The sequence below is a fragment of the Pieris brassicae genome, chromosome 10, assembly GCF_905147105.1.
Source record: "Pieris brassicae chromosome 10, ilPieBrab1.1, whole genome shotgun sequence".
In the NCBI taxonomy this organism is placed as follows: domain Eukaryota; kingdom Metazoa; phylum Arthropoda; class Insecta; order Lepidoptera; family Pieridae; genus Pieris; species Pieris brassicae.
Window position 1 is genome coordinate 14,105,708 of NC_059674.1, and position 20,696 is coordinate 14,126,403.

Genomic DNA, 20,696 nt, shown 5'->3' on the forward strand with positions numbered 1-20,696 from the left:
TTTTTGTAATTTTTTTTCCGATACTGAAATATTTAACCGCTACCCCAGTTCAGACACAGCACTAAAAACGCTTCGTATAATATAGAAACTAGCCATTAAGGACATGCTTATTAGGGAAATTAACCTCTTCTAGTTGTCTATTAAATGCCCCCTGACAAGTGACCGTTCATGTCAATTATGTTATTATTGTGATATTTATTGTCTATCAATTAGTGTCTATGATTTAGTTGATATAGCATTTTGATTAATGTTGTCTATTGGCCGTTGTCAGTTTTATTTGACTATTACTATTTCGATACATTTGTTTAGATTAGTGATAGTTTTAGCATCTATCGTTTTCATAGATACACACATTGTGTATGGTTATTTTACTTTAATATATATAAAGTATATGAATTCATATAAGGCTAAAAAGCGGCTAAAAAGCATTCTTTGTGTGACTCTCATTCCTAAGATCGTAGATTCAAATCCCGGCTGTACATCTGTACAGTCATAGTCTCAAAAAACTTGCGTTAGATAAAAAGCTTGTGTATTAGAAAAATCTAATAATCACGTAACAGACATTGAGAGGCCCAGACCTACACCATTTCTTATATACACTGCGAAGTTATGTCAAAGCTTGAGGGGTTTGCGCAATTTTAAATGCGTCTATCATCCCTTGGCGCAACAGCTCTTTTTGCTTGGGAATCTCAGCAATAGCTGTTGCGCCAGGTAGTAGTTGACACAGTAAAAGCGAAGCCCTGTCTATACTGTCTAAAGGACCTTGTTCTTGTGTGTGACGCGGAGAGTGTGGTTGTTGGACGTAAGGTGCAATGGTGGGTCCATTCCAACAATTAAACCCAAGTTAAACCCAACAGTTCCGTTAATCCGTGCGCCCGTCAAGAGTGAAGACATCTTAAGAACCTAGGCCTAGCTCTTTAACCAGTACAAAGTACACATTGAAACGGGATCGTATCTGACACACTCAGTAATTGAACCGGAGAGAATTTTTACGATTAGCAGAGAGACAATCGCTCACACTGATATATAAATAAATTTTATACAACTTTGATCCTTAGCTGTATGTAATAAAGCTCAAATTTAATTTCGAGGCCATTTATATAAAATTCCTGTGACAGCTATCCTTGGCAGGATGCTCCGAAGAAATGCAACGAACGCGCGCACGAAATACTTAACAAGTATATTTCAATAAAACTTAAACCATACTGACAAAATAAATAAACAATTTGTGTGTGCAAATAAACCATTTCGCTATACAGTCAGCAGAGAAATTCAATAAATAAATGCCATTTTCGGATGTTACCTTGTTCGGCGGACAAAGGCAGCGCTATTTTGATTGCATTCCGGATTTAAGTGAGATTTTTACTTGAATATTTTACTTCGGAACATGTTAATAAATTCTCAGTCCATCTCGTATATTTTTCAAAATGAATTTGATAACGACTTGCATAACGTTATATTTGGGTAAAGTCCGCAACATATATAACTGTTAAAAGGCTCTTGATTACTTGACATTTACACTGCCAGCTTCACCAAAATGATGACAATTCTTGATAGCTAATAGTTATGCTAACTGTACCTCGGTGACTCAATGGTTAAGCGCTAGCAGATTGAGATTGATAGCCAGCTCATTCTGTTCCATTCCCGACATTGTAACTCTGCCCTTGATACATCCCTTGTGAAAGATATAAATTGGTACAAGGATTATTGCACTGACTCTGAGGATTTATTTAAGCGTTACATTGTTCTTAGTTTCGATCTGTGACATATCACTTTGTAAAGCTATTATTGTATAAAACGTGGACAAAAGATAAATAGGACATATTATCATATTTATGTTACGGAATATGTAGTTGTAAGTTGTAGTTTTAGAACTGGAACATACGTATACATGCCCTTTAGTAGAACCTTCCTTGGTTCTAGCTCTGCACGAGGTGAAGATTTGTCTAAAATTTGGTATATATTACGTCGTAATTGACTTCTTCCTCCTACTCTAACCTGAGGTTTTGTGGAGCCGTTGAATATATTGCTTACGTTTCGATATATCTAAATTTTAAGTACATTACATACACTTAATTCGTTAGTAGTAAAAACAGTACACAAGAACAGAGTGTCTTTCTCCTAATGAGACTAACAGTAGTGTTATTGGACATTTTATTATGTTAAATCTCCTTTTTAGTAAATTAGGTTTAACTTAAATTACTTATTAGTTTTAAGGTAGGCTAAATCTAATGTTAAATGAGGGGTGTGTGCTGAGACAAATATAAAAAAAAAACATTTTTTTAAATAAGCTATCAATCATTTGTTGACTGGTATCCAACCCGAACTAAATCTAAACGCTGAACAGTAAGTAAAACATTTGATCTACATTGTTAGACTGCTTTCATTTGTAGAAACATTTTCTTTACAATAAATTTTTCAACTGAAATTCAGATCCTCATAGAAATACATACTTTAATCATTCATAAAACTGAAATAGTTTATAAAAGGATATTGTAGGCTATTATTCTGAACAAAACACCGCTATTTCGCACTATACTGTATAGTTGCATAGTAAGAGTTTTACATACATTTACGTTAACATAGCTACATTAAATCCATTATTAAGGTTTATATTTCATTAATTATTAGTTATCTTACAGCTAACATACATATGATAAAACAAAACACTTAGACAATACAGAAAGCCAAAACAGATTACATAGATTAACAAAAATAAAAAATATGCGGTTGATAACCTAACCTTATTGGACGTAATTCCTGAATCTCGCTTTTATTATATATACAATTTTTAATTTATTTTAACATTAACTTATAATATATAGTACGTATAAAATAAATAACGCTACAACCTATTTAGGTCTGGGCTAGGTTTGTTAATCGAATAGGCAAGTAGGTGATCAAGCTTCTGTGCCTCACGCACCCCCGTCGACTTTTTGGGTCTAAAGTAAACCGGTTTCCTCACGATCCTCATATGTCATCATTTCATCATGTGTTCGAGCGAATGTTAATTGCGCACATAAAAAGATAATCCATTGATGCACAGTCGGGGTTCGAACTTCAGGGATGAGAGTCGCACGCTGAAGCCACTAGGCCTATAGTAGGTACCTATATACTTTTCGAATTTGACCTCTGTGAACCAATTTGTATAAAACAGTTGCCTTCAGTAGCGTGAGTCTGACTATACCTATAGTATAATTTATTAGGTTTTAAACTTGAGGATTTTGCGATAAATATTGTATAAACATCTTTATAGCTGTGACCGTAAAACTATCAACTTACATATAATACACAAAATGCCACTACGTCTTGACAATAAAATTAAATACAAATTATTATCATACCTCAACGTTTGTGGAGCTTTTCGTCGTGTTTAGCGAGAGACTGAGAATCTCATTAAGTGTATAATTTGATAGGGTTTAATAGGGCCGTTACAGTTTGTTATTAGAATAAAGGAAAATGCTATTATTGCAATGTAAATTAATATATATTTTAATAAATGTTTAAATTGAAATCAGTATTAAACAGTATTTTTGAAATTGGAATCTTCTATTGGTTAATTATTATTTATTGAAGTGCAACTTCAATGTCGGCGTTGGAATAAAAATTACCGTCACATTTTTCAGTTACGCGTCACATTTTCCTTTACGCACCATCATTTTCTCGTCCCTACCACGGTTGATTCGAAAAGATTTGAAGCCATTAATAACTAAAATATGTATTAACGATAACAATGTTAGTAAATTATTACAATTAATGAAAATCTGTAATAATCTTATTGGTAATAAGGTAAAATGAAATAATTGTATTATTTGTATTGATGTCTATGATAATAATAGCCTTTTGTTAAACTTTATTTAACCAATTTCTGTAAAGTTGCATATCATCATTGAACATTTTTCGAAAAATAAGGCCATAAATAAGTTTCACTTCTTACGTGTGTACACGCACACATTTTCTATACAATTTTGTGATGTTTTGAGATTTTTGTTTAATATAAACGAAACAAAATTAATTTATAACCTCATTCTTCGGGTTTTTTTTAGTTTGAGTTTCCGGTAAAAAACATGTGTACAACAAGCAATTTTTGTAAAAGTTACTCTATATATTTATATAGAAATAATTTTATTTAATTTTAATATGTATGAGCTTCATATTAGCTGATCGGCGTTTTTTAGTACTTGACATATAATTAGCTCATACATTAATTAGCATAGCAAGTAGTACCTCTTGTTTAAAGGGCATCTTAGTGGTTGGGAGAATCTAGGCATTTCTATTTAGCAAACAAGTCTGATAAAAAGTAACAATTTTATACATATAACATTTGTAAGAAATTTTTAAAATGCAAATTCAAAATTACATTAAACTCCCTTTTGTTTAAGTCGGGAAAATGGGAGGCTTAAAAAGGAATAGAATATTCAAATCCAAGGGTATTAAGGGTTGGGGGTTGTTGACCTTTCTCGGAGGCTCTATAGATACAGGGATGCGAACAAAATTAATTTTGGGATGGGTCAGCGGAATTCGAAATGATACTATGCAAATTTCAGTCAGGCATAAGGCGTTACTAATATTAAATTCATATTGAGTTTTTGTATGTATTAAATTATTAGACGAAGAACTATCAAACCTTCATATGTGGTACGAGTTGAAGTTGAATACTATTGGTATTGTCTTTTGTTAAAATAGCTTTTACACATTAAGAAAAACACTTTTTGAACGGATTAAAGCTATGTATTATTATTAAAACATATAGTTATTTACGTAATTCTAAATTTTATTTTCTTTCCGACGTTTCGCGTACTTTTCAGCGTTCGTGGTCACGGTGACTGAAGACGAAAGGTGTTAAATGTCAAAAGTATCACAGCTGCAGAGAAAGTTTTTTTATCTGTATTTATTTCCCCAAAGTTGGTATCGACTAAAAGATGACGGGTTTTTGCAAACATGAATTGAATACTATTTTTGATGTATTATTTTTTGAATAAATTAAGGTCAAAATAATAGAAGAAAATAAAATTAGTTGTTTTTCAAAATGTTATCAATATAAAAATATACTATATAATATAATAATACGATAATACTCAACTCCTAACTAAGCAATTTTTAGCAGTTAAGCAATTCTTTCGAGGAAATTATTGTTTGCTAGTGTACGAATATTTAGGTTGAACGAAGATCCGCCTTTCTCGTTAACGAATTTCCGTGCAGATTTCCGTCTTATTCTGAATGAGATTAGTATAGAAAATTAATGATTTAGGCTTTGTCATGGTAAGCATAAGTTGTATGGGTTAAACCATTATCTGTTGAAAAGTTTGTATAATTTGATAGCAAAGCACAGAGCAAAAAAATTACGTTCAAGGTAATACTGAAAGTCTCAGATGTACGTACAAAACGAGGTAAGAGATTGAAGAGCGTAATTACACTGACACGTTTTTCAAGGTCAGTTCTTCAGTCACAGAGGGAAATAAAAAGGGAAGTGCAAGTAGACCAAAACTTCCAAGGTCGCCTGACACCTAGACTAACTCATACTAACACAAGGCTCCCCCTTGTACCCACACCATCGCAGCCACGTGTACTCTCACCCCTATACATGGTCGCCATAGCAACGCAGCATCCTACTTCCACGCCCACTACCCCGGGGGCGAACTCTCAAGATATTACGCCCTACTTCGTCCGCATTGGCGAACTAAAGGGGTGTACGCCGTACGCTTGTGTGGGCCCGTTTAGCCGGAGCTCTCGTGAAATTCCATTTTGAAGGGAAATTTTGTGACATCGACAGCTACAGAGATTATTGACATTTCGAAATTCAAACTCGGAAATAGGCAATAAAAATAGGCATGTATAACGCGCCTAGTTAGCGAATGCTAACCGCGCTCTCGACTCCATTCGCAACATTCAGCCGGCCGCTCGTTAACAAACCCATTCAAATTTGAAGTATTAGTCGATTGAGGTAACATTTCTCGCGTCCTATCGCCACGAGTTCCAATTAGCGACTGGAGCTTGTCGCTTGAGTGGCGGTGACGTCACGCCGCTTTCATACGACTTCAATAACTACCCTCTTGACGTACCTTCAATAGCCGGCCACTCCACCTGGCCTTCATTAGGGACCTTCTCAATACATGCTGAGAACTGAAAAGACGTGAACCCACTAATTTCAAAAACGCAAGTTTTAACGAGTAAAGTTCTTTAGCTAATAACTAGGGAACTTGTGAGACCACGATATCGTAGCCATAGTATTTGCGTGGGTTAATTTTTTGTATTTAATTATCGCGAGGCTGTCATTTGAACAAAGCGGCTTGGCCTTTTGTTAATAGTCGCCATAGACAAATCTTATTATGGAAATATTTTCAAATTAAGAACGGGCTATGCTCCCGCATTATGCGTCTCGACTGTCATCATTGTCTATGGACTTTTTTGTTCGTCCTCGCATGTCGAGGCTTTTCGACCACCGTTTCGGTTATTTTTTCTTTTCGTTTTTTTATCCGCTGTCCCGAGCGTGAATGGAGGGCTTTGTTTGTGCGTGTTTTATTATTAATTAGTGGAGTCTTTGTTCGTGGTAATTATTGTCTTAATAAGCAGTTCCTGCTCGAATAGGAAGGAGCGACGAAGGAATTGTCAACGAGTTTCGTTTTAAATTCAATTATTAAAAACCGGTTAAGGTCTTCTGTTTACATGATTTATTTATGAAGCATAGAATGAATATCCATAGACTATGCAACACGACATCTTATTATAATTTCGAGAAGTCATATACAGAAAATAGATTGAAAGAGTTCTGCTTCTAATTAATTTTCGCTATAGAGCTTCTTACAAAGTATGTGTTAGAGGCAGTGCGATTTACGAGTGTTATTTTTCACCCTCTCACTCCAGAGTTCTATTGCGTAATTATAATCAGATTTCATTCGAATCAGTTTAACAAAGCGCACACAGTGCCCAATGAGAGCCATAATTAATTTAAGCTTTAGTGTCAGCCGCGATACTGTCGTTTATTTCGCATAATAAAGTGCTGAAAAGAAGACCCAGTTTAATTAGAGGTGAGGTACTTGCAGCGCGTCTGGATGATGCTCGTTGGGCGCCATTTTGCATAATTGGGCGTTGGAGGGAACGAAATTTATACGCCGGGCGCCAATTTACTTGCTAATGACGCGTCTTGCTATGCCCCCTATTCGGTTTTGTTCGCATTCACCATTACTCGAATGTTTAGCTCGATCTATTGAACTTTAGTCTTTTGATAAATTTTGCGACATTTTTATAAATTCAACTGGCTTTTGATTTTTTTTGCATTAACGAAAGAGTATTTAGTTGAATTTGTTTTTTCGATACGAAACCTTTTTCGAGAAGTTAATATAAATCTATTTTCAAAGGTAGCCGATTAATGACATTTAAAATGTCACTAATAATGTCTTCGGAGCCGCGTATTTTTGTGCGAGATTTTGCTAAGGTTTCTAAAATTTAATACACTTACAACATACATTAAATTGTACACATTTTCTGTAAATTATATAATTAAAACGGAGAAGGACAAGTTAATATTTTAAGACAGCGAGAAATCAGGTTTGGGGTTGACATGAGTTACCATAAATCAATTAACTGTTTCTGTTACCTAATAAATACTGTTCGCATTAATTATTATCAATATACCATTTATTATATAATATTTTACAATAATTTTAATTTATTATGTATTTGTTACAGGCGGGAAAAATGGGTTTACCAGCGGGTAGCAGCTTATCCTTATTCTGTCCCGGGGGGGAATTGGGGCAACCACCACCCGCGCATATGGGTATCCCGCCGCCATACCAGATAGATTCCAAACTTGGTAAGACATTTAATATTCCTGGTTTGATGTAACGTGTCTGAGTGATGAATTAACTTCTAAATTCTAAAAAGTTTCAGGTTTTGATTCATAATTGATTGATTTGTATTCACTTAATATATTAGAATATTTTTTTTAATGTGTAATTTTATATTATGATGTAAAGATATTTATAATGTGATAAACACGTACATATGATTAATATCAGTTGATTTATTCTAGCGGCGGGACTGGCGCGGACGCCAATGTACCCCTTCCCAGGTGGTGCGTACCCTTACCCCATGCTTAGTCCAGAGATGTCACAGGTTGCTGCCTCGTGGTTAGTATAAATCTTTACTTACAAAATTACATAAAGAAATGTATACAAATAATTTAGAAGTCTAAATTATCTCACGGGGCAAACGCATTTCTGATCAGCATGTCTGGTGACTGACTTAACAGGACGGTGTGACTGACTCATTTCGTTCTGTATTTGAGTCTAAGGTAGTACGAAGTTTTCCTTCACCGTGCCACCGTGTGATTAATGCACATAGAAAGTCCATTGGTTTACAGCCACTGCCAACACTGCGCTTCCGTATAGCAGAAACATATCCAGAAATATATTTTGTCCACCTGAAGACCTTTTGAGTGAGATAATCTCCAATTATGATAATTATTAGCATTTTATAGCTGCTGCGGTATTCGAACTTGAACAGTACCTATTTGTAATTACGTCAATAATGACAGCTGTCAATCGTTAAGTGTTTCTGTCAGTTTTTACAAAACCATATGTTTATATGGCGAGATCTGAGGTTTAAAAACAGTGAGCTATTTTAAATGAGGCGTTATAAATGGTGTACAATTTTTTCAGGCACACGCCTAGTATGTATCCTATATCGTCGGCAGCAAGCGGGTTTCGAAGTCCGTACCCAACGTCGCTACCCATCAGCACCTCTAGTCTATCAAGGTAAGACCCAATCCTCCTCCAACAATTTCTTTAAGTTCTCTTCTTAAAAAAATAGCGTTTGGGTGTATCAGCAAATTGTAATCAATAAAATTTATTTATATTGAGAATCAAAACAACCGAATTTTTTTTTATAATATTAAGCAGCCCTAGACAGGAAAAGAACGAAAAAAAATCGCTTTGATTGATTGATACCACAAATTATGTTTTTTTTTTAATCTGCAACGTGACACAACTACGTGATTTAGGTAACTTCTTTAAATGTTTACGAGTAAACTGTAATAGTCGAGGTGGTTTCGCTGTGTGATTAATATTCCAAATTTGAATTTTGTGGAACAGATATCGTTGATATGACTATAAGTCAATATTCTAATTACAGTACTAACAGTATTAGTGTAAAGTGTTGTGTACAAATTTAATTCATATAAAACTTGTAACTTTAGCCAAATTAATAACCAATTTTTTTTGTAATCAACGCCAACACCCTTGAACAGATCCACTTAAGCTGTTTCGACTTGAAACTTTTTGTTTTAATTTGATACTGTGGTATACTAAGCTAAGCTATTAAAATAATTCTATTTTGTTGCAGTGAATTGTACCGGTTTTCGCCGACATTAGGCGGAGGCCTAGGGCTCGGATTGGGACCCGCGTTAGTGCCTCCACCACCCTCTAAGTCTGACCTCTTTACGCATCATTCGAGGTATATATTTGTTTTTGTGATTGAAAATTATTTAGCGTAATCTGAAACCCCATTGGTGCAATCGTTAAAAGCTTTGTTCACCTTTCTATAAAACCTGATACTTCATAAGTTATATATTTTTCTGAATGTTAAAACCGTCTCAAACGCGTTCTATGAACTATAAAATTAGCTAATAGATCCATAAATGCGTACGCGCACACAATTCGATAGCCGGTCACGTTGGAAATATTATGGCGGCGTGGATTCGAATTGATAAGCTAGGCTTCATCCAGTTTATAAATTATTTAAATTTCAATAAATAGATTAGATGAAACTAATTCAAGTGAATGCGTAACTTCATCCTTTGTCTAAGTGGGTAAAAATTAGATTGAATTATATTTTTAAGTATAACAATTTAATATTACAAATCGTAGTACTAAAAAAATAGTGAATATAATAGTTATTTATTTATTTTACCAAAAGGCTTTTTTAAACTAAGGACAGAGAAACTAGTTTCTTCATTCTAACTGAGCGTTTCTGGCGGTAGTTTTTGCGGTGCACCGCCATAATAGAACCAGCTGCCCACTTAATTCTTTCCGAACCAATTCGGCTTAGGGTTATTCAAGAAAAGAACATACCAATTCTTAAAGAGCCGGCAACGCACTTGCGAATCTTCTCGCAATGTAAGTGTCCATATGTTTATCACTTAACTTCAGTTGAGTCTCCTGTACGTTTGCCCTGTTGTTTAAAAAAATGTGTGCGTGTACTAGTGTACACACGTAAGAAGTGAAACTTCTTTATGACCATATTTTTCAAAAAATTCTTTACTATATGCAAATTTACTGAAATTCAATAATTTCATTTTACCTTATTACTACTAAGATTATTACGGAATTTCATTAATTCTAATAGATTTACTACCATCATAGTTATCGTTATTATATCTTTTTGTTATTAATGGCTTCGAATCTCTTCGAATCAACCGTGGTAGAGACAAGAAAAAGATGGCACGTAACGGAAAAATGTGACGGTTTTTCATTGCGATAAAGAAGTTTCACTTCAAAAACACTTGGGACATCACTGTATTGTTAAGTACATTCTCTTACGTAGTAGCTTTAAACTTTTATAAGTTTTATCAATGTAAATATGTAAAAATGTTCCTAATTTTTTTTTAACGTTAAACTGTCACGGGCATTTTACCACCCACCTATTTAACTTTATCACGAAGATCACCCTACATCTACTAATTTGTAATCCACACGACAAACGGTCGAAACGATCGCTGTACTATTAGAGACGTGTGCCAAATGAATAATTACTACCAGAGTCTGATATTAGGACAAAGTAACCCATGTTAAACAGTACAATTTAAGAACAAATACAGCATATATGGAGCGTTAACAGTGTACCTGAGTATATAGTAGACTTTGTATTAGATTTATTTAAATTTATCAGTGAAAGAACTATTCACACAATAAAATAATTTAATAGCTAAACCGTTAATAGCGTACCGTTTGCACATATAAACAAGAGATGGCGCTATACGAAATTGTGTTAAAAGTATTTCAACATACTATACAATCTGTTTAAAGTTCACGTATACATAAAGTGATCATTTATTCTTTGACCCAAAACGGGACATATGTTTAATTTAGGTCAAATAATAAGTTGTCAATGAAAGAAATAAAAATTAGGAAAAGTTAGTTAGCTTAAAAGTTACGAAACACAAAATGTTAAGTTAGTTGAACAGAAGAAAAATTTGTTTTAATATAGCTGTAGATTTTAAAATAAGAGTCAAACTCTTGGCAAGTTCTTTTTACATTCTGCTGCAGCAAACTTTCGCGCGGTTTCTCAAAACGGGTCAATTTTGCGTCTCACAGTTCATTTCGGAAACACCGGGACTCGTAACGTCGAGTCACGTTACGTATACACTAAATGACGCTTTTTCAGACGATATATTTTAAGCGGGAAGCGATTTATTTAGAAATTTTTAAAGTCACATATCACACTAGAAAGCTTATAAAAACGGGTTGACATAGTTTTTACACTGCTTGTTTTTAGAACTATCTTGTTGCTAGAGGTTTTTTGAATCTTTTTTATGACCAATTATTTCACTGGTTTAAAATTTTAAGCGACTTAAGTAGCCCCCAAAAGCGTCGCATCCCGCCCTTAAATAGTTAAAAGCGATAAAAATGTAAAACATAATTCGCCCTAGCATCTGTCAGCTTATCTTATCAGATCTACAGGGTGAGCGTGTAATAGCGACTGATACGAGCGATAAAATCACCCCTTAGATATACACAATGCGTAATGGATAATGATAAATATAACATACATTAAAATGTTCGTATGAAAACTCGACATATACCGGACACATTGCTAAAATCTTTGTTCCGCTCAACGGAATACTCAATCAATCTCAATATGTTTTTTTAAATACAATTTTCCCAACCAGCTCCTACGAATACCAAACTATATTTAAATTATAGTACAGTTCCAAAATCACATAATAATTATAAATAGGTACATTATACAATCTTTCATGAATCTTAATCAGTTAAGTTTCTTTCTTTATACGAACTTTCGCTCCAACGTTGAAGGAAAAATCCTGAGGAAACCGGCTTGCCTTAGACCCAAAAAGTCAACGGCTTGTTTCAGGCACTGTTCCTGTTTCAGGAGGCTTCTAATGATATATATTTCGACTGTCTTTCGTCAAAAACTTTTCACCTTATTTTCTAACTATGATATGTATGTATTTAGCAAGTCAGTTCGCTAATAAATGTAATTGCTATCAAAGAATCTTACTTAGCGTCTAATTAACATGTTCCAACGATTCCCACGAACCCCATGATTTTCTCGCATTTGGTATTCAATACATTTTTAGACCTTTTTTTAGTAAATAATTTCTAGAAATAGCAATTATTCATTACCGCCTGCGTGACTTAGTGATTGGATGAGGTCATGGGTTGATTACCGGCAAGCATATATTTTAGTTTCCATAGATGGCTGATCGTTTAAGTCAGTAAAACTGATGCAGAAAAAAATGTGTGCGTGTACTAGTGTACACGTAAGAAGTGAAACTTCTTTATGACCTTATTTTTGAAAAATTCTCTACTATTTGCAACTTTACAATTGGTTATATAAAGTTAAATTAGATAATGTTTAACGAAAGGCTTTTATTATCATAGACATGCATACAAATAATACAATTATTTCATTTTACCTTATTACTACTAAGGTTATTTCAGAATTCATTAATTGTTATAGAATTATTACTATCATTGTTATCGTTATTATATATTTTAGTTATTAATCAACTAGAAATGAATCTCTTCAAATCAACCGTGGTAGGGACAAGAAAAGGATGGCGCGTAACGGAAAAATGTGACGGTAAATTTTTTCCAACGCCGATCAAGCAGTTTCACTTCAAAAACTATTACTCGTAAACAAAAATTTGCAAACATTTACGAAAGAATTATTATCATCTAAGTCATACATAATTCGGATGTTGTGTGTAAGATTTTGCGTTCGTCCTGTGATCTATAATTTAACACCGCGTGCAATTTACCGTGTATTATATATAATAAATAAGTTATTTAAACTTTGATAATATTTCATATGAAACGAGTCGATGGCATGTTATTTGTAATCTTACACCTTTCAACTCGTCACTCGTTTAATACAAGTTGTGTCGCTCAAACATACACAATAACCGCTACAGCTTGTGCGGTGTCTCTGTTAGCGGTTATAATCGCTGGTAAAAATAGTATGGGTGTCAATGTTTTGTCTGATATGTTGGTGTATAACTTTTTACTAAAGTAAAAGTAGAATAACTAACAGACTTTATTACTATATCTGTTTTAAAACTTAGCAAGAATACAAGTTTTGACATTTATAAGATAATCGCGTGGACTATGCAAGGGATTTCCTTGGTTTAAAATATGTTAAATAAATAGGTTTAAGCAAAAAATTTGGTTAGCTTAAAATTCACACATTTGCGAGCCCACTGGCAATGTGAGTGTCTATGACACTTAACATCAGATGCGTCTTCTGTGCGTTTGCCCCGTTATACATTAAAAAAAAGAATTTACGTGGTACATTCACGTATGTTTGTTAATACTTTAGTAATCTATATCTTATATAAGGAAAATAATTTTACTATATTACTAGCTACCCCAGCGAACACCGCTAATAATGATCTTTTTCTTAGCATTTTTAGTAGTTATATATACCAACATATGGATCATTTGCTACGCTACCCCATAAAGACTTCTCTTTTCCAGAGTAAAAACCTAAGTACTAAATAAAACTAAAAGTTTCAAATACATAGTGGTTTATACACTGGAAACATATTTCATTAACATTGTGTTAAATGACATCGTTTTGCCGACCAATTATTCCATGTTTCTCTCCATAAAAATCATTCACGGAATCATCATCATTCAAAATCAGAGTTTAAGGAATAAATAATAAATAAAACTACTCGAATTCGTGGTCCTTTCTTAGAGTTTTGCGCTTAGTACATATTATAGTCTATTTTAAATTTCCTTCATCAATATTTAAACGCTCACGCTCCGCTCATAATCTCGCTATATTTGACAACGCATCACATACATAAAAGGCCCAGGTACAATCATGTAAATAAGCTGCTGGCGGAGAAATTTAATTAAGATGATATATGAGACGCGGACTAACGGGTACAGTCGCGAGATCAAGATAACATACGAAGATAAATACGATAACGGATTCTAGGGTTATCCTTTGTTTTATTATTGCATTTCGACACGTTAAAGCATATACATTTTGGTAATTAATTTAATTTAACATTTAATTTAAAAAGTAGATGTAGTTAGTGTATTTAATATAGCCTTTATAATATTATATGGATTTAAGATATGGTTGCCACTGTAATAATCTGAGAAAGGTTAATACAAATTTTCCAAACTTTTCACCTTGACAGTACCCAAGCTTTCGAATAAGCGCATTCATATTCAAAACTATACACAAAATGTCTTACCATGCGATTATCGTTGACCGTAATAAAATTAAAAAAAAAGAACATTAAAAAGTGAGGCAGGCTGAAAATATTATGACAATTAAAAGTCAAAATAAGTAGATTATATTATATTTCTAACCAAAGACAATGTTCATATTTCAGATACGGAAACTATTTATCCTGCACGATAAAGCTATTTCAGTTGTGACTTTTTAGAAATTTTGATTTTTCTTCTAAAGGAAGTGGCGCATTCATTTTGTGTTCTCAGAAGTAATCAAAAAGTCTATATTTGACGTTCTCAAATAAGGGTTTATACACACTGTCTTTTATCTACTAATCAAATTATAGTTAAAGTTCTCTTTCAAATTTTAGTGTAAATGAATTTGGAACAACGAAATAGAGAGATACGAATTAACGAATATATAAGTATCGGTCGTTCTAAGGTTCGTTCACGTGATGAACCTTAGAACGAACTGTGATACGTTCATCACTTCGTTCAGAACTTCGCCCGATGTCAAATTTAGTCTTTGTTTAAGCCTAAGACATTGCGACATGACCAAGACTAAATTGCGAATGTGGCGCCACCAAAGGACAATCATATAATTAAAAATACAGAAAATAATAAATGATGTAATGTTTAACACACAAATATTACTTTACTGCTTCATAAATTAATTAATTTAAATTCATTAAAAAATAACTTTTTAATGGTTCAGTTTTAAAATAAACTGAACCATCAATTGGCTTGCAAGAAGATATTGCACCAGGGAAAGAGAATTACGTGTTTTATTCAGTTGAACCGGTTTTTTTTTCTTTCCACAAATCAGCCTTTATAGTTGAGTTCCCAATAATAAACGTAATATGAGCCGGTAAGCATAAGTTCGTGTCTCTGTAAGGCAATAAAAAAACTATGGGGGTATATTTCTACTTACTGGTCAGTCCTGAAGTGTACGAACACCCTTACCTCAGTGACAATATATTTTATCGACTCTATTCCTGATACCGGCGCAGGCCGGAAGTCGTTATTTAAGATTCTTGTTTCGCTTGTGATTATTAATTTTAACTTTTATTTTACTAAGATTTATAGCGTGTACCGATATAAAATAGAAATTTTAAATAGTCATTTAAATAAGTCGAATAAAATAAATGTAAGAATTTTTTTACTACAAATATATTAAAAAATAATTGTGCTATATGCTTAGTAGTACCTTAAATTATTTTTAACACATAATCATTTTGATACATAAATTATAATAAAACATACGATCGAAATACCATCATTCAATTCATGTAAAATAATCGTCACAAATTCAATTTTCGAACGTCAAACATAATTTAAAGAGACAAGTGCGCGACCGGAAACGCGTCTATTCCCAACCGGACGCAACATGGTTTATTGTCTCTGTCGTTAACACCTAACTCGTTATGTTAACCGATTATCGATGTCGAGTTTTGACATTCGATTACAGATTAATCGTTTATCTATACGATAATTGATGCGTCGTTCGTTTAAGGCAATCAATTTTGGATAGATAATGTGCTTTAATTAATCTTTTAAATTTCGATATATATTTTAAACTTGATTTAATTCTATCGAAAATGACCGAAAGTTCATGACTATTATATGTAAGGTACGGAAGGTCTTACTAATAAGCCACAAAAAATTCCAGGTCACAAGAGAAAAGCAGCTCCAGCGACAAATCGTCAGAGCAGAGCAGCAATAACAGCAAAGAACAGAACAAGAAGCCGCATATAAAGAAACCATTGAACGCTTTCATGCTTTATATGAAAGAGATGCGGGCGAAGGTGGTGGCTGAATGTACGCTGAAGGAATCGGCTGCCATCAACCAAATACTTGGTAGACGGGTAAGTTGATTGGTGATTGATGGTTTTTGCTTCTAATGTTAAGATAATTCGCTAAATAACGCAAGAAATAAATTTAAAACACGGACTTTTTCCGTTTGATAAGTCAAGTATAAAATTCAAAAACTTGTATAAAATTACTCAAAAATATTTGATTTTCAAAATTCCAATATATTTCAAAATAATGTCAACTTTTAATAATAATTACTTTACCATATTAATAAACTTTTATCTAACAGGAATTAGCAAAAATCAACAATGTCTGAAAATACCAAGCTTTATGGACACTTTTAATAATGAAATGGAATATTTTGTTTAAAATGGTTTTAGTAAAAAAAACAATGGAAGGACAGATTAATATTAACAGTGTCCTTAAAGGTTTTGTCGTTCTGTTTAATTTAATCATTTTATTTTTCACACCTGTTCATTTATTCCTAGAAGCATTTCAGAGTTTCTGTTATGATGTGCTCATTGTGAATCTTGTTAGGAATACGGTTCGTGATTAGGGTAGGGTTGCCAACCAGCTCATTTAATTGTAAAGCAAGAAGAACAAATGGGTTGAAAATCACTCAACAAAAATATGCTCTTCATATTTATTACACAAAGTTAAGCGGTTAGGATTACTCTGTTAAACGAAAATCATACAAATACGTTTTGATCTAAAGTTGATCAAAAACATGGCTTTTCGTAAACAAATATATATAGAATTTAAGTTACCTTAATGCTTATATTTTGGTACAACCCTGAAGTTGGCAGCCCTAATCGTCCGACACTGATCGTGTAAACAACGGACTCGACTCGCAAGACAATGACTCGGCCGCCGTGGCCATATCTGCAATCTATTATAGATGTATTGAATAATAAGTAACGTACACAGTTTTATTCCAGAAGCAGTTGGGATATTTCAAAATGCTTTCAAATTGGCAACTTAAAAATGCTATTGTTGTCATTCGTATTCTTATTCGTATGTCTCCTACACACTACTAGTAAATTTGAAGCAGTAAGACAAAAATATTTTATCAAATGTTTAACAAGAATTGATTACTTCAAAGCGATTATCGAAGTGTTCCAACTGCAACGAATAATCTGTGGTTAACCTCGGCAGTCTTCTCAGAACTGCGCCGTTACGCTTCCAAGAAAGAAACATGCCAAGATAGACCCAGCAAATAGACCATGATACTTTTAGCTTAATGCGCAAAAATGTTTACATAAACAGTGGATATATCATTTTACTAAGTTATTTTTAATATGATATAATGATACTTTTAAATTCTATCTTGATGAATATTGTGTAAGAGCTGCTGAGTCTAACTTGTTGGTTTAATCATATTCCTAACAAGAGCCACAATCGCTGTCTGAACATGGATGGGGTTAACTAAATAACATTGAACGCAGTGGCACTCGTTGAGTCGCGAGGAGCAAGCAAAGTACTATGAGAAAGCGAGACAAGAGAGACAGCTCCATATGCAGCTATACCCCGGTTGGAGCGCCAGGGACAACTACGGTTACGGTTCCAAAAAGAAAAAACGGAAAAAGGACCGCGGTCCCGCCGAACTGGGAGGTATTGGACCTTGGTCGTGGACCCGACACGCGGGATGGGTTGTCACGTCGACGCTTGTGTACACTCGCTTTACCCTCCCTTCCGGAGCCACTCCCACTAACTCGCCCCGGGGCCGCTTGCCCTCCGGGCTCCAGGGCTCCTAACACAACTAACCGGCTCGCTCACCCCTCACCCGTCCCTGTATGTGAGTGTGCGTGTGTGCGTGTTCTCTAATGTGTTAGTACGGCGGCCGATGGTGCCTGTGCTAGAAAAGCGGCCGGAACCGTTGTTCACCAAGTCGGGACGCGCGCGGGGCCTCGTTCGGCTCCAGGCCCTGTGACGCCGCCCCGCGCGCGCTAGCTGTTGCGTGTTCTGTGTACTGTAGTCGTCGAGTGGTGTACTCGTGCTCCTAAATCCCCGAACGATCGGAAACTATATTGGTTTGATCTGTGTCGAAGCGCGACGACCGACCGCAGAATAGGTTCTGTGAGGAACAATTGGCCATTCTCATTACTGGGGCGTAGGTTCAAAATTTATGGGGCTCACTGCGGGCTGTTTTTCTAGCACCAGCTTAGGGCGCGGTCGCGAACCACCGTCGATGTGAATTCTCTTTTCTTTCCATATTGCGGCGTTCGTACAGTGGCATGCCCTTGGCCGCGAGGAACAAGCCAAGTATTACGAGTTGGCGCGGCGTGAACGCCAACTGCACATGCAGCTCTATCCCGATTGGTCGTCTAGGGCTAATACGCAAAGGGGCAAGAAGAGGAAACGAAAGCAGGAGACAACCGATGGAGGTATTGCCTTTCAACGTCTGCAGCCAATCCTATCCGCGGTCCCTCCTTATTCCTCGATAATCAGACAATAAAGGAAACATTAACATATTACAAAACTCGGCCGCAATTCCTGATTTCCCGACATGGTCAGCAACAGACGTCTCGCACGTAATTCTCGACGCTCAGGCTCAGTTAATGAGGTCAATTAATGAAGGATTAGCTAGAGACGTCGGTTGCCCTCTCCCGCCTCCTCCCCTCCTGGCCGCACCCATGAGATCAATTGCTTTGAACTTCGCTCCAAATCAACGGAGCGATGTAGAAATATTGCCGAATGTCTATGGTTGAAGGGGTACAAGGTTGTAGTTAATGAGCATTTTTATTTAATATTTATGGCATTTATTTATTTTGTTCTTTTGTAATTACAATGCTACTTATGAGAACAACCCTGATTTAAGTGGCACTCCTTCGAAGGTTGTCCCGGTTTTTGGCTTTCCTGCTCCGTGCGCCTATGATTCCGGGGAGCGTGCATGTTTAAATCGACAACAGTCATATTGAACACATGAGTAATTGCTTCGCAGGGAGTGTTGATGTACAAAATAAAGGCTGGGACAGCCTTCTTGATCTATGCGAGTATGCTAAGGAGTAGTGTGAAGTGCCGTATGCATGAAGAGGTCCTGTTATGCCATGTCACGTCAGGACTGGGAGAAGGGACGCCGGGTCCGACTCGAACGAAAGCCGACGCTTCTGTGTCTGCGGTGTTACATACAATGATATTGGCCAAAATAATATTCATTTATTTTGATTCCGGAGAACCTATTCTGCTTCAATTTGCTTATGAGCGTCAACTTTATTTGTGATTTTTTTCGACTTGTATCGTAGTTAGTGTTTTTGTTTCGATGCGAGTAGTGTGCTATTTTTAAACCAATGTTTTTTCCGTTTTACCCTTTTATTTCATTTTTCCCGATCCTACCTTGCATGATTAACGAAGAGGCTGGTGTTTGGTGCATGTGCCTTAGTTATTTCTAGTTTAGCGTTATTTTAAGATGCTTAGAATTATAATTAATTTTTTTAGCCTCACTGGCGTCTCGGCCTTGATGTAAAATTAAATTTGTCATTACCGCATTTACTGTACAGGCCCTTTAATTTGCTCTCAAAATATTTTTCATTTGCAATAATTACCTATTCAATTTATAAAAAGCTTTCATTTACCTTTGAACATGTTCCGTATATGTGTTAACGCTTAACATATAAAATTTCAGGTAATAACTTAAAGAAATGTCGGGCGAGATACGGTCTCGATCAACAGAACCAGTGGTGCAAACCTTGCAGGTGGGTTTGACATTTCTCTTTTTATTTGCTTTCAAAACCAAAATATCTTGATACTCTCACGTTTCTCGGTTATTATTTCAATTTATATTGTTTCTATGTGGAAAGACTTGGCTTATGTTTGTCTTTATTTTATTCTACTTGGCCAAGACGAGCCTGGTCGTAACGTATTTTGTTTTAATATCAGCCTATTGCGATTTAATTTAGTTAGATGTATTTGTTGACATTATTTTGTTGAAAGAAGCTGTCAAATTGTTACGCGCGACTCTTAGCATTAAGGGTTTTTCGAATTATGCGACGCTAATTCAGAAAATGTGTCTTTTCACAAAGAAATAAGAAGTAGAATGAAACGATATAGATTTTTTTGAAAGTAGACAAAGTGTGGAAGATGTAGTTATAGGTCTAGAGAAGATAGTTGATAATAAGATCAGAGATGGGGCAATCATTTGTCGACAAAAGCTTTCAAAAAAATCTTGACACATTTTCTGAATATAGCTCGTTTATAAGGGTCATTGAGAAATATATAGCAGTAAGTTAAGTGTTTTATCGAAACTGTTACTTATCGAAATGTTTTTTCCACTCATGATTGCCGCTTCTCACGGATCGATGCTGGATTCTGCTGGCACTATTGGTATAATTACTATCCAACATTTTTTACGTTACCAAACGCAACTTGACTCCTCTTCAAACCTACTCTAATGACTATCTAACGTGCCTTGTCACAATTGTTTTTCATTAACCCTTTTTATATAATTACTATCCTTAT

General features: G+C 34.9%; 1 protein-coding gene across 6 annotated transcripts in view; it reads left to right on the top strand.

Moving 5' to 3' along the window:
- The window catches only part of LOC123714889 (protein pangolin, isoforms A/H/I/S), a 112,783-nt gene that overhangs the window by 88,107 nt on the left and 3,980 nt on the right, over positions 1-20,696 (top strand). For 3 of the 6 annotated variants that reach the window (XM_045669523.1, XM_045669525.1, XM_045669524.1), the window contains 7 exons: positions 7,690-7,813; positions 8,033-8,129; positions 8,661-8,756; positions 9,343-9,453; positions 16,099-16,294; positions 17,687-17,852; positions 19,864-19,933. In XM_045669523.1, coding sequence (XP_045525479.1) covers positions 7,690-7,813; positions 8,033-8,129; positions 8,661-8,756; positions 9,343-9,453; positions 16,099-16,294; positions 17,687-17,852; positions 19,864-19,933 — 860 coding nt within the window. Of the gene's footprint in view, positions 1-7,689; positions 7,814-8,032; positions 8,130-8,660; positions 8,757-9,342; positions 9,454-16,098; positions 16,295-17,686; positions 17,853-18,471; positions 18,626-19,863; positions 19,934-20,696 lie in introns of all 6 variants that reach the window. The other 3 variants (XM_045669527.1, XM_045669528.1, XR_006754369.1) reach the window with 2 other exon arrangements.